Genomic DNA, 15,120 nt, shown 5'->3' with positions numbered 1-15,120 from the left:
GAGCGGCATAGGCAAGGTGCAATAGATGGTATAAAATAAGTATATACATATGAATGAGTAATGTAAGATATGTAAACATTATTGAAGTGACATTATTTAAAGTGGCATTGTTTAAAGTGATTAGTGATCCATTTATTAAATTGTCCAGTGATTGGGTCTCAATGTAGGCAGCACCTCTCTGAGTTAGTGATTGCTGTTTAGCAGTCTGAGGGCCTTGAGATAGAGACTGTTTTTTCAGTCTCTCGTCCCAGCTTTGATGACCTGTACTGACCTCGCCTTCTGGATGAAGGCAGGGTGAACAGCAGTGGCTCAGGTGGTTGTAGTCCTTGATGATCTTTTTGGCCTTCCTGTGACATCGGGTGCTGTAGGTGTCATGGAGGGCAGGTAGTTTGCCCCCGGTGATGCGTTTTGCAGACTGCACCACCCTCTGGAGAGCCTTGCGGTTGAGGGTGGTGCAGTTGCCGTATAAGGCTGTGATACAGCCCAACAGGATGCTCTCGATTGTGCATCTGTAAAAGTTTGTCAGGGTTTTGGGTGACAAGCCAATTTCTTCAGCCTCCTGAGGTTGAAGGGGCACTGTTGCGCCTTCTTCAAACACTGTATGTGTGGGTGGACCATTTCAGTTTGTCTGTGACGTGTACGCCGAGGAACTTAAAACTTTCTCCACTGCTGTCCCTTCGATGTGGATAGGGTAGTGCTCCTCTGCTGTTTCCCGAAGTCCACGATCATCTCCTTTGTTTTGTTGACGTTGAGTGGAGGTTATTTTCCTGACACCACACTCCGAGTGCCTTACTCCTCCCTGTAGGTGTCTCGTCGTTGTTGGTAATCAAGCCACTACTGTTGTGTCGTCTGCAAACTTGATAATTGAGTTGGAGGCCTGCATGGCACGCAGTCGTGGGTGAACAGAGAGTACAGGAGGGGGCTGAGCACGCACCCTTATGGGGCCCCAGTGTTGAGGGTCAGCGAAGTGGAATGTTGTTTCCTACCTTCACCACCTGGGGGCGGCCCGTCAGAATGTTCAGGACCCAATTGCACAGGGCGGGGTTGAGACCCAAGGCCTCAAGCTTAATTATGAGCTTGTAGGGTACTATGGTGTTGAATGCTGAGCTGTAGTCAATGAACAGCATTCTTACATAGGTATTCCTCTTGGGGCAGTGTGCAGTGTCATGGCGATTGCATGGTCTGTGGACCTGTTGGGGCGGATACATACTTAAGTGGGTCTAGGGTGGCTGGTAAGATGGAGGTGATATGATCCTTGACTAGTCTCTCAAAGCACTTCATGATGACAGAAGTGAGTGCTACGGGACGGTAGTCATTTAGTTCAGTTATCTTTGCCTTCTGGGTACAGGAACAATGGTGGCTCATCTTGAAGGGAGGACAGCAGACTGGGATAGGGAGCAATTGAATATGTCTGTAAACACACAAATCAAATCAAATGTATTTATATAGCCCTTCTTACATCAGCTGATATATCAAGTGGCTGTACAGAAACCCAGCCTAAAACCCCAAACAGCAAGCAATAGCAGATGTAGAAGCACGGTGGCTAGGAAAAACTCCCAAGAAAGGCCAAAACCTAGGAGAAAACCTAGAGGAGGAACCAGGCTATGAGGGGTGGACAGTCCTCTTCTGGCTGTGCCGGGTGGGGATTATAACAGAACATGGCCAAGATGTTAAATGTTCATAATGACCAGCATGGTCAAATAATAATAATCACAGTAGTTGTCGAGGGTGCAACAAGTCAGCACCTCAGGAGTAAATGTCAGTTGGCTTTTCTAGCCGATCATAGAGAGTATCTCTACCGCTCCTGCTGTCTCTAGAGAGTTGAAAACAGCAGGTCTGGGACAGGTAGCACTCGGTGAACAGGTCAACAGGTCAGCCAGCTGGTCTGCGCGTGCTCTGAGGAGCGGCTTAGGGATGCTATCTGGGCCAGCAGCCTTCAAAGAGTTAACACATTTAAATGTTTTACTCACGTCGGCCACAGAGAAGGAGAGGGGGTGGCCAGTCCTTGTTAGCGGGCCGCGACAGTGGCACTGTATTATCCTCAAAGCGGGCAAAGAAGGTGTTTAGTTTGTCTGGAAGCAAGAGGATGTCGGTGTCCGTGACGTGGCTGGTTTTCTTTTTGTAGCCGTGATTTCCTGTAGACCCTGCCACATACGTCTGGTGTCTGAGCCGTTGAATTGCGACTCCACTTTGCCGGCATATATCCAATGTATACACTACTGCTGCATACTGAGTCCTATGTGTGTGTGTGTTTGCGTGCGCGCATTTCAGGGGTGAATCTAACAGATGAGGAAGCAGACAATATTCAGGGGAGTCGCTACTGTCTAGTCGCCATCGGTAGACTTCAGGTAAGATGGGACAACTTAATGTCCAATGTTTGGATGGGCTCATGGAACCACCATCTTGCATACGCTTGTTCTCCCCTTGTTGTCTAGGTGACCTCTTGCCCGAGCGACACAGACATAAACAGCATCAGCGTTCCGGTGGAGTTCATCTCTCGTCACAACTGCCAGGGCCTCTTTACCTTCGTAGACCACCGCTGCATGGCCACAGTGGGCTACCAGCCTCAGGTAGGCCTCACTCACAGCCTGGGGCTAGAGTAGGACAAACACCCAGCATCGCATTTCATAGTGTATCAGAATACAGAATGTGTTTAAACTGTGTGTCAGGATACAGTTGTGTTTAAACTGTGTATCAGGATACAGAATGTGTTTAACTGTGTATCAGGGATACAGAATGTGTTTTAAACTGTGTATCAGGATACAGTATGTGTTTAAAACTGTGTATTCAGGATACAGTATGTGTTTAAACTGTGTATCAGGATACAGTATGTGTTTAAACTGTGTGTCAGGATACAGTATGTGTTTAAACTGTATCAGGTCCAGTATGTGTTTAAATTGTGTATCAGGATACAGTATGTGTTTAAACTGTATCAGGATACAGAATGTGTTTAACTGTGTATCAGGATACAGTATGTGTTTAAACTGTATCAGGATACAGTATGTGTTTAAACTGTGTGTCAGGATACAGAATGTGTTTAAACTGTGTATCAGGATACAGAATGTGTTTAAAACTGTGTATCAGGATACAGTATGTGTTTAAACTGTGTATCAGGATACAGTATGTGTTTAAACTGTATCAGGATACAGAATGTGTTTAAACTGTATCAGGATACAGTATGTGTTTAAACTGTATCAGGATACAGTATGTGTTTAAACTGTGTGTCAGGATACAGAATGTGTTTAAACTGTGTCAGGATACAGAATGTGTTTTAAACTGTATCAGGATACAGTATGTGTTTTAAACTGTATCAGGATACAGTATATGTTTAAACTGTGTGTCAGGATACAGAATGTGTTTAAACTGTGTGTCAGGATACAGAATGTGTTTAACTGTGTGACAGCTGTAAGCTTGATCTAACTTTTTTCTGTGTTGTGTGTGTTGGCGCCTGTGTGTGTGTGTTTGCCAGGAACTGCTGGGTAAGAACGTCTTGGAGCTGGCCCACCCTGAGGACCAGGGTCTGCTGAGAGACAGCTTCCAGCAGGTGGTCAAGCTGAAGGGTCAGGTGCTGTCCGTCATGTTCCGCTTCCTGTCAAGAACCAGAGCCTGGCTCTGGATCAGGACCAGCTCCTTCACCTTCCAGAACCCCTTCTCTGAGGAGATAGAGTACATCATCTGTTACCAACGCCAATGTCAAGTACGTGCTGTATACAACACAGACACACATCATCTGTACCCCAACGCCAACGTCAAGTACGTGCTGTATACACACACAGACACACATCATCTGTACCAACGCCAACGTCAAGTACGTGCTGTAATACACACACAGACACACATCATCTGTACCAACGCAACGTCAAGTACGTGCTGTATACAACACCAGACACACATCATTGCACCAACGCCACTTCAAGTACCTGCTGTATACACACACAGACCACAATTCATCTGCACCAACACCATGTAGGTACACCAAATCACACACCGTACACACACACGTATTATCTGCACCAACGCAAGTCACACTGAGTGTGAGACGCCTACAACACATAGACACCACAACTCTCTTCCACCTCAACATCTGAATATCTCCACTCTGTCTGACCAATCTGTTGAGCCACTTAGGAAATGTGATGTCATTCTCTTCCAGGATGTGTGTTTGTCAGTATGTTCACCTCCCCTCCATATCTTTCTCTCCCTTCCTTTCCTCCTCACCCCCTTGTTTTTGTTGTGGGCCAGTAGAACCTCAACTCAGGACCCTACACACCCCCCCTCGTCCTCTGGGGTGTCTTTGGCCCCTCGCTGGGGGAGAGCAGTCCTAACTTCCCCCCTGTGTCCCACAGCCCAGGGCAGTGGCTGCCAGGTGAGACCCCTCAACCCCCCTCTGGCATGGGTCAGCTGGGGGCCTCGCTGCTTCACTGGAGACTACACTCTATTTCTCTTTGTTCCCTTGATGTTCCTGTTCTCTCTGGTCCAGAGTTCACCCCTTGGTAAGGGCTGTGGTCTTGACTGGTTACTTGACTTGACGGGCATTTCTGTTTTTGGGTGATTTCCCCGTCCCTCTCCCTCCTCAACAGCAGTAAGATATTCATCATGACCAAGGTGTCGGTACGATCCCCCTCCCCTCTTCTCTTTTCTTCTTGGTTACCATAGTGCTGGTGGTGGGGCAAGTGCTGTTGGTCGGCAGGTGTTTTGGTTTCCCAAACAGCGGTGGGGGCCTTGACGAAAATTATATTTTCTGTTGTCACTGCTAACACTCTTTTTTTCTCTCTACGACTCCCTCTTTTCTCCTTTACCACTCTCTACCACTCCCTCTCTTTTCTCCCTTTACCACTCTCTACCACTCCTCTCTTTTCTCCTTTACCATCTCTACCACTCCTCTCTTTTCTCCCTTTGTTTTTTTTTTTTTTATTTTTACCACTCTCTCTTTTCTCCCTTTACCACTCTCTACACTCCTCTCTTTTCTCCCTTTACCACTCGTCTACCACTCCCTCTCTTTTCTCCCTTTAACCACTCTCTACCAACTCCCTCTCTTTTCTCCCTTTACCACTCTCTAACCACTCCCTCTCTTTTCTCCTTTTACCACTCTCTACAACTCCTCTCTTTTCTCCCTTTACCAGCTCTCTACACTCCCTCTCTTTTCTCCCTTTACCACTCTCTACCACTCTCCTCTTTTCTCCTCCTTTACCATTCTCACTCTACCCACTCCTCTCTTTTCTCCCTTTACAGGGCGGTGCAGTTGCCGTACAAGGCTGTGATACAGACCAACAGGATGCTCTCGATTGTGCATCTGTAAAAGTTTGTCAGGGTTTTGGGTGACAAGCCAAGTTTCTTCAGCCTCCTGAGGTTGAAGAGGCACTGTTGCGCCTTCTTCACCACACTGTCTGTGTGGGTGGACCATTTCAGTTTGTCTGTGATGTGTACGTCGAGGAACTTAAAACTTTCCACCTTCTCCACTGCTGTCCCTTCGATGTGGATAGGGTAGTGCTCCCTCTGCTGTTTCCCGAAGTCCACGATCATCTCCTKTGTTTTGTTGACGTTGAGTGAGAGGTTATTTTCCTGACACCACACTCCGAGGGCCCTCACCACCTCCCTGTAGGCCGTCTCGTCGTTGTTGGTAATCAAGCCCACTACTGTTGTGTTGTCTGCAAACTTGATGGCTGGTTGCAAACTTGAACATGGCTACGCAGTCGTGGGTGAACAGGGAGTACAGGAGGGGGCTGAGCACGCACCTTTGTGGGGCCCCAGTGTTGAGGGTCAGCGAAGTGGATATGTTGTTTCCTACCTTCACCACCTGGGGGCGGCCCGTCAGAATGTCCAGGACCCAATTGCACAGGGCGGGGTTGAGACCCAGGGCATCAAGCTTAATTGTGAGCTTGGAGGGTACTATGGTGTTGAATGCTGAGCTGTAGTCAATGAACAGCATTCTTACATATGTATTCCTCTTGGGGCAGTGTGCAGTGTCATGGCGATTGAATCGTCTGTGGACCTGTTGGGGCGGTATGCAAACTGAAGTGGGTCTAGGGTGGCCGGTAAGGTGGAGGTGATATGATCCTTGACTAGTCTCTCAAAGCACTTCATGATGACAGAAGTGAGTGCTACGGGGCGGTAGTCATTTAGTTCAGTTATCTTTGCCTTCTTGGGTACAGGAACAATGGTGGCCATCTTGAAGCGGGGACAGCAGACTGGGATAGGGAGCGATTGAATATGTCCGTAAACACACCAGCCAGCTGGCCTGCGCATGCTCTGAGGACCCGGCTAGGGATGCCATCTGGGCCAGCAGCCTTCCAAGAGTTATCACGTTTAAATATTTTACTCACGTCGACCGCGACGGTGGCACTGTATTATCATCAAAGCGGGCAAAGAAGGTGTTTAGTTTGTCTGGAAGGGTGACGTCGGTGTCTGTGACGTGGCTTGTTTTCTTTTTGTAGTCCGTGATTTCCTGTAGACCCTGCCACATACATCTGGTGTCTGAGCCGTTGAATTGCGACTCCACTTTCCCGGCATATATCCAATGTATACACTACTGCTGCATACTGAGTCCTATGTGTGTGTGTGTTTGCGTGCGCGCATTTCAGGGGTGAATCTAACAGATGAGGAAGCAGACAATATTCAGGGGAGTCGCTACTGTCTAGTCGCCATYGGTAGACTTCAGGTAAGATGGGACAACTTAATGTCCAATGTTTGGATGGGCTCATGGAACCACCATCTTGCAKACGCTTGTTCTCCCCTTGTTGTCTAGGTGACCTCTTGCCCGAGCGACACAGACATAAACAGCATCAGCGTTCCGGTGGAGTTCATCTCTCGTCACAACTGCCAGGGCCTCTTTACCTTCGTAGACCACCGCTGCATGGCCACAGTGGGCTACCAGCCTCAGGTAGGCCTCACTCCCAGCCTGGGGCTAGAGTAGGACAAACACCCAGCATCGCATTTCATAGTGTATCAGAATACAGTATGTGTTTAAATTGTGTGACAGCTGTAAGCTTGATCTAACTTTTTCTGTGTGTGTGTGTTGGCGCCTGTGTGTGTGTGTTTGCCAGGAACTGCTGGGTAAGAACGTCTTGGAGCTGGCCCACCCTGAGGACCAGAGTCTGCTGAGAGACAGCTTCCAGCAGGTGGTCAAGCTGAAGGGTCAGGTGCTGTCCGTCATGTTCCGCTTCCTGTCCAAGACCAGAGACTGGCTCTGGATCAGGACCAGCTCCTTCACCTTCCAGAACCCCTNACAGGATGCTCTCGATTGTGCATCTGTAAAAGTTTGTCAGGGTTTTGGGTGACAAGCCAAATTTCTTCAGCCTCCTGAGGTTGAAGGGGCACTGTTGCGCCTTCTTCACAACACTGTATGTGTGGGTGGACCATTTCAGTTTGTCTGTGACGTGTACGCCGAGGAACTTAAAACTTCTCCACTGCTGTCCCTTCGATGTGGATAGGGTAGTGCTCCCTCTGCTGTTTCCCGAAGTCCACGATCATCTCCTTTGTTTTGTTGACGTTGAGTGTGAGGTTATTTTCCTGACACCACACTCCGAGTGCCCTTACCTCCTCCCTGTAGGCTGTCTCGTCGTTGTTGGTAATCAAGCCCACTACTGTTGTGTCGTCTGCAAACTTGATAATTGAGTTGGAGGCCTGCATGGCCACRCAGTCGTGGGTGAACAGAGAGTACAGGAGGGGGCTGAGCACGCACCCTTATGGGGCCCCAGTGTTGAGGGTCAGCGAAGTGGAGATGTTGTTTCCTACCTTCACCACCTGGGGGCGGCCCGTCAGAATGTTCAGGACCCAATTGCACAGGGCCGGGTTGAGACCCAAGGCCTCAAGCTTAATTATGAGCTTGTAGGGTACTATGGTGTTGAATGCTGAGCTGTAGTCAATGAACAGCATTCTTACATAGGTATTCCTCTTGGGGCAGTGTGCAGTGTCATGGCGATTGCATSGTCTGTGGACCTGTTGGGGCGGTATACATACTTAAGTGGGTCTAGGGTGGCTGGTAAGATGGAGGTGATATGATCCTTGACTAGTCTCTCAAAGCACTTCATGATGACAGAAGTGAGTGCTACGGGACGGTAGTCATTTAGTTCAGTTATCTTTGCCTTCTTGGGTACAGGAACAATGGTGGCTATCTTGAAGSGAGGACAGCAGACTGGGATAGGGAGCAATTGAATATGTCTGTAAACACACAAATCAAATCAAATGTATTTATATAGCCCTTCTTACATCAGCTGATATATCAAAGTGCTGTACAGAAACCCAGCCTAAAACCCCAAACAGCAAGCAATGCAGATGTAGAAGCACGGTGGCTAGGAAAAACTCCCAAGAAAGGCCAAAACCTAGGAAGAAACCTAGAGAGGAACCAGGCTATGAGCGGGTGACAGTTCCTCTTCTGGCTGTGCCGGGTGGGGAATTATAACAGAACTGGAATGGCCAAGATGTTAAAATGTTCATAAAAGGTGACGCAGCATGGTCAAATAAATAATTAATCACTAGGTTGCAGTTTTGTCCGAGGAAAAGGGGCAACAAGAGTCCAGCCACATACCTCAGCGAGTAAAGTCATTGGCTTTTCATAGGCCGATCCATAGAGAAGTATCGTCTATAACTGCCCTGCTGTCATCTAGAGATGTTGAGAAACACAGCAGACGTCTGGCGAACAGGTAGCACGCAGTCCTGTGACAACAGGTCAACAGGGTCAGCCAGAGCATGGTCTGCGCGTTGCTCTGAGGACGCAGCGCTAGGGATGCCATCTGGGCCAGCAGCCTTCCAAGAGTTAACACATTTAATGTTTACTCACGTTTCGGCCACAAGAGAAGGAATGGGATTGGTGGCACCAGTCCTGTTACGGCCGCGACGAGTGGCACTGTATTATCCTCAAAGCGGGCAAGAGAAGGTGTTTAGTTTGTCTGGAAGGCAACGTGTCGGATTGTCCGTGACGTGGCTTGTTTTCTTTTGTAGTCCCGGTGATTTCCTGTAGACCCTGCCACATACGTCTGGGTGTCTGAAGCCGTTGAATTGCGACTCCACTTTTTCCCGGGCATATATCCAAATGTATACACTACTGCTGCATACTGAGTCCTATGTGTGTGTGTGTTTGCCGTAGCGCGCATTTCAAGGCGTGAATCTAACAGATGAGGAAGCAGACAATATTCAGGGGAGTCGCTACTGTCTAGTCGCCATCGGTAGACTTCAGGTAAAAGATGGGACAACTTAATTGTCCAATGTTGGATGGGCTCATGGAACCACCATCTTGCAACGCTTGTTCTCCCCTTGTTGTCTTAGGTGACCTCTTGCCCGAGCGACACACAAACATGAAAAACAGCATCAGCGAAGTTCCGGTTGGAGTTCATCTCTCTCGTCACAAACTGCCAGGGCCTCTTTACCTTCGTAGACCCAGCCGCTGCATGGCCACAGTGGGCTACCAGCCTCAGGGTAGGCCTCACTCCACCAGCCTGGGGCTAGAGTAGGACAAACACCCAGCATCGCATTTCATAGTGTATCAGAATACAGAATGTGTTTAAACTGCAAAACCTGTGGTGCAGGACACATATTGAGTTAAATTTTTGCTTCAGAGCGAATGTTGCTGAAACTGTGTTCAGGATACAGAATGTTTACGTATCGTACGATTGTTTAAACGTGTGTACTTCAGAGCATACAGTATGTGTTTAAAACTGGCAGTGTATTCAGGATACAAGTATTGTGTTTAAACTGCTGTATTCAGGAATACAGTAGGTGTCTGTGGAATTAATACTGTACCTTAACGTTGTCAGGATTACAGAAATATGTGTTTCCCAAGGACCTGCTATCAGGATACAGTATGTCTCTTAAAAACGTGGTTATCAGGCCATACAGTAGATGTGTTTTAGAACAATGTATCAGAGATACAGAATGTGTTTTAAACGTTGTAGTCACGGATACCCAGTATGTGTTGAAAAACTGATAAACTATGTGTTTAAACATGTGGCAATATCAGAACGTGTGTTTAAAACTGTCCGTATCAGATACTTAGAAGTTGTTATAAACTGCGTATCGGAGAGGAACAGTATCCGGTGTTTAAAACTGTGTATTACCAGGATACAGAGTATGGTTAAACTGTATCAGGAAATAACAAGAGAATGTTGTAAGAACTTAGTTACAGGATACAAGGTATGTGTTTAAACTGCTATCCAGGCATACGGAGTAGTGGGTTTAAACTGTGTGTCAGGATACGAATGTGTTATAAACTGTGTTGTCAGTGATACAGAATGTGTTTAAACTGTATCAGGACATACAGTATGGTGTTTAAACCTGTTATTCAGGATACAGTATATGTTTAAAACTTATCTGTTCAGGATACAGAATTGTGTTTTAAACTGGGTGTCAGGATACAGAATTGTTTAAACTGTGTGACAGCTGTAGCTTGATCTAACTTTTTCTGTGTTGTGTGTGTTGGCGCCTGTGTGTGTGTGTTTGCCAGGAACTGCTGGGTAAGAACGTCTGGAGCTGGCCCACCCTGAGGACCAGGGTCTGCTGAGAGACAGCTTCCAGCAGTGGTCAAGCTGAAGGCGTCAGGTGCTGTCCGTCATGTTCCGCTTCCTGTCCAAGACCAGAGACTGGCTCCTGGGATCAGGACCAGCTCCTTCACCTTCCAGAAACCCTTCTCTGAGGAGATAGAGTACATCATCTGTAACCAACGCCAATCTTCAAGTACGTGCTGTATACACACACAGACACACATCAATCTGTACAACGCCAACGTCAAGTACGTGCTGTATTACACACACAGACACACATCATCTGTTACCAACGCCAACGTCAAGTACATACACCAATATCCACGTGCTGTATACACACACAGACACACATCATCTGTACCAACGTCAAGTACGTGCTGTATACACACACAGACACACATCATCTGTACCAACGTCAAGTACCTGCTGTATACACACACAGAACCACATCATCTGCACCAACACCATGTAGGTACACACACATACACACACGTACACACACATCTGCACCAACTCAAACTTCAAGTACTAACACACACACACACACACACACACACACACACACACACACACACGTATTATCTGCACCAACGCAAGTCACCTGAGTGTGAGACGCCTACAACACATAGACACCACAACTCTCTTCCACCTCAACATCTGAACATCTCCACTCTGTCTGACCAATCTGTTGAGCCACCTTAGGAAATGTGATGTCATCTCTTCCAGGATGTGTGTTTGTCAGTATGTTCACCTCCCCTCCATATCTTTCTCTCCCTTCCTTTCCTCCTCACCCCTTGTTTTTGTTGTGGGCCAGTAGAACCTCAACTCAGGACACCCTCACCCCCCYCTCGTCCTCKGGGGTGTCTTTGCCCCCCTCGCTGGGGGAGAGCAGTCCTAACTTCCCCCCTGTGTCCCACAGCCCAGGGCAGGTGGCTGCCAGGTGAGACCCCCTCAACCCCCCCTCTGGCATGAGTCAGCTGGGGCTGCTGCTGCTTCACTGGAGACTACAACTCTATTTCTCTCTTGTTCCCTTGATKTTCCTGTTCTCTCTGGTCCAGAGTTCACCCCTTGGTAAGGGCTGTGGTCTTGACTGGTTACTTGACTTGACCGGGCATTTCTGTTTTTGGGTGATTTCCCCGTCCCTCTCCCTCCTCAACAGCAGTAAGATATTCATCATGACCAAGGTGTCGGTAACGATCCCCCTCCCCTCTTCTCTTTTCTTCTTGGTTACCATAGTGACTGGTGGTGGGGCAAGTGCTGTTGGTCGGCAGGTGTTTTGGTTTCCCCAACAGCGGTGGAGGGCCTTGACGAAAATTATATTTTCTGTTGTCACTGCTAACACTCTTTTTTTCTCTCTACCACTCCCTCTTTTCTCCCTTTACCACTCTCTACCACTCCCTCTCTTTTCTCCCTTTACCACTCTCTACCACTCCCTCTCTTTTCTCCCTTTACCATCTCTACCACTCTGCTCTTTCTCCTTGTACCACTCTCTACACTCCTCTCTTTCTCCCTTTACCACTCTCTACCCATCCTCTTTTTCCTTTTACCACTCTTACCACTCTCTCTCTTTCTCCCTTTACCACTCTCTACACTCCCTCTCTTTTCTCCTTTTACCACCTCTACACTCCTCTTTTCTCCTTTACCACTCTCTACCACCCCTCTCTTTTCTCCCTTTACCACTCTCTTACCACTCCCTCTTCTTTCTCCCTTTACCACTCTCTACCACTCCCTCTCTTTCTCCCTTTACCACTCTCTACACTCCCTCTCTTTTCTTCCTTTACCACTCTCTACCACTCCTCTCCTTTCTCCCTTTACCACCTCTCTACCACTCCTCTCTTTTCTCCCTTTACCACTCTCTACACTCCTCTCTTTCTCCCTTTACCACTCTCTACCACTCCCTCTCTTTTCTCCCTTTACACTCTCTACACTCCTCTCTTTTCTCCCTTTACCACTCTCTACCACTCCTCTCTTTCTCCCTTTACCACTCTCTACCACTCCCTCTCTTTTCTCCCTTTACCACTCTCCTCCTCTTTCTTCGCCTTTACACTCTCTACCACTCCTCTCTTTTCTCCCTTACCACTCTCTACCCCTCCTTCTTTTTCTCCCTCTCTTTTGTCTCTCTCCCTTTCCCCCCTTTCCAGGCAGTTGCAGCAGCAGCAAGCAGAGTTGGGGGGAGGAGGGAGAGATGGTCTGTACGAGGCAGGACAGGTTACACTTCCACAGGTAAGACTAGCACTGACTAAAAACACACCCCCTAACTGGGGGCCTTAACCCCACAACATGCCTCCATCCAGCGCGCTGCACTGCTGCTTGATCCTGTGCTTATCTCAACTGTATGTGTGGATGTCTTGGGGGCGAGACCGTTTCTATTGTTCGCTGTAACATGGACAAGTTGTATTGTTGTACCTACCTCCAACCTTTAGTGAGTATTGACCGCTGGTTGACCATTGTCCATGTCAGATGCCTGTCCAGGCCGTGACCGCAGCTGGAACTGACCACAGTAAGACCATGGACAAGGCAGAGATGCACCCTCCATGTACCCAACCAGACCAGGCCAAGTTCCTGCCCTCCACCTCTGCCCCGGAGTACCCATCTACCCTCAGGACAACAAACAACTACACCACTGCCAACCGCTCCAACGACACATACAGCAGGTATGACCACTAGCCTCTGTTGTACTGTTTTTAAACTGATCTAAGGGCAATGTATACTGAATAAGCGATTGTAATTTCCTGTTATGAACTAATTCCAGGTCAGTAGGGATGGCCCCTCAGATGGTGCAGTCATCCCACTCCGCAGGCCAGATGCTGGCTCAGATGTCCCGTCAGAACGGGGCACCCCCTCCAACAGCAGCCCCCTACAGGGAGGGGCCAGCGGTGGGCTGGCCGGGGCCAGCGGCGGGGGCTAGACCCCTTTAACAACCAGGTGAGACAGCTGGCAGCTGCAGGTAGAAGCTGTCCAAACAGCTTGAAGTTTAGATCCTCTGTTGTTGCACAAAGTGCTACAGATTTAGAATCTTAATTTAAGACTTTTCTACAGCAGGAAAATATCCTGCAGCAACGGAAATATGAATTATTTTGTGGATTATAATTTTTTTGTGGAATTACAAATGTCAGAAGCTTTTTTTTAAAACTCAAATACAATAAAGTTTAAAATTGGCTGCATTGCAGGACAGTTTCCTTGAACAGGGTTACAAATTTAAATCCTACATCTGTAGCTGGCGTGATGGGGATGAGTGCTCTGAGGTTCTTGCATCTCTGTATCTTAGCGTTGTAAAGGACCTCATCTTTTATCCCCTGTGTAATCTCTGTTTGAGTATCACACCCAGACAGTTTCAACAGTAAATGCATAACAGAAACCTAGTACGTTCAAAAGTGTGAATAATACATGGTGGTTTCACCACCGGCCCAGCAGGTGGGCCCCAGGCAGGGAAGGCCCTGTCTCCCCAGTTTGCCATGGGGAGTTTTGTGGGGGGCTCTTCCTCCTCATTTGGGGTGATGCCACCTGCCGCTCCGACCCCCACCACGGGGGCTAACTACCAAATATCAACCCCCGCGCCAGCCTCAATACCAACGGATATGGTACGTGACCCTGAGAGAGTGTGTGCGTGTGCGTGTGTCAACAACTACCAGTAGAGTGTTTTTATGTGTTTGTGTATGCTGGTGTAGTTAGATACTGACTCGCACATTGTCCTATCTCTGATAGATGGCTTGGGGTCGGGGCAGCAGTTCCCCTCCAGGGCAGCGGAGGCAGTGTGGCSCCAGTGGCAGGGCCAGCAGCAAGYTCAGAACAGYGCAGAGCAGCACCCCCACGCACAGAACAACCAGCCTGACATCTTCCCTGTAAGTCTCTCTCCCTCTACCTATATCAATCTGCCTTTCTCTTCCCCATGTCTCCATCTCTCTTTTGTCTTTCTCCTTCTGACTGTACCTTTTGTTATGTGTTGTCATGTTGCTTTGAAGTTAAATCTCTCTCGCTCTCTCGCTCTCTCTCTCTCTAGGATGTTCTCGCCATGCTGGACCAGCCGGCCAACTTCAACAACGATGACTTTGAGATTCCCATCTACCCCTCTTTCAATGAGTGACCCCAAATACACTCTTCCACTTACCTCTCTGTCTCTCAAATGTCTCCTCTCTCATTTGGTGCACTTTTGCTCTCTTTCTTYGCCTTTCGTGATCCAAAGAGAGCATGTCTAATTATCGGTCAGATGATTGCACGGCCAGGATGGAGAGAGCGAGTTAATCAGGGAAAAGAAAGAGTGAAATCAAGTATAGGTATGCAAATGCAGGTTCAATAAACACGTGAAAGGGGGGAGAGAGAGAAGAGATTCAGGGTTCAATGATGGGCAAATGTAAAATGACACATCTGTAGCCAGCACTGCCCAAGCTCCACAGCCAGTGGATTGTACTGCTCCACTGGTCTGTACATCATATGGATAGATCAGTCCAATCATTCACTTGAAGTCTCAGGCAATCCAGGTGATCTACAGCTTTGGGGGAATATGTGGGAATATATATATATATATATATATATATATATAGGAATATTCTGATCTGAAGCCTGTGAATATCCTCTATCTGCTCCCCTCGCTGTTTTAGCATAGCAACCCGTAGCATGTTCAAAAGGACACTGTCCTCACGCAGGC

The 15,120-nt window shown here is 48.0% G+C and overlaps 1 protein-coding gene and 1 long non-coding RNA gene across 2 annotated transcripts in view; one reads left to right on the top strand and one right to left on the bottom strand.

Moving 5' to 3' along the window:
• LOC112075351 (aryl hydrocarbon receptor nuclear translocator-like) overlaps window positions 1–14,731 on the top strand; it is a 25,108-nt gene extending 10,377 nt beyond the window's left edge. The window contains 12 exon segments of the mRNA XM_070440883.1: window positions 2,272–2,348; window positions 2,436–2,570; window positions 3,470–3,670; window positions 3,783–3,808; window positions 11,293–11,415; window positions 12,617–12,698; window positions 12,936–13,129; window positions 13,228–13,400; window positions 13,890–14,009; window positions 14,012–14,056; window positions 14,181–14,317; window positions 14,476–14,731. Of these exon segments, the coding sequence (XP_070296984.1) occupies window positions 2,272–2,348; window positions 2,436–2,570; window positions 3,470–3,670; window positions 3,783–3,808; window positions 11,293–11,415; window positions 12,617–12,698; window positions 12,936–13,129; window positions 13,228–13,400; window positions 13,890–14,009; window positions 14,012–14,056; window positions 14,181–14,317; window positions 14,476–14,559 (1,397 nt within the window). The 3' untranslated portion in view covers window positions 14,560–14,731.
• On the bottom strand, window positions 11,750–12,499 carry LOC139025705 (uncharacterized). The gene is made up of 3 exons (XR_011477308.1): window positions 12,428–12,499; window positions 12,361–12,395; window positions 11,750–11,930 (listed from the first exon to the last, which is right to left on the bottom strand). It is a non-coding gene; the product is annotated as an uncharacterized lncRNA (long non-coding RNA).
• Window positions 14,732–15,120: the final 389 nt, after the last annotated feature.

Source organism: Salvelinus sp. IW2-2015, unplaced genomic scaffold (genome assembly GCF_002910315.2).
Source record: "Salvelinus sp. IW2-2015 unplaced genomic scaffold, ASM291031v2 Un_scaffold3101, whole genome shotgun sequence".
Classification (NCBI taxonomy): Eukaryota; Metazoa; Chordata; class Actinopteri; order Salmoniformes; family Salmonidae; genus Salvelinus; species Salvelinus sp. IW2-2015.
The sequence above is the reverse complement of the archived record's forward strand: the minus strand, read 5'-3'. Positions and strand labels throughout refer to the sequence as shown.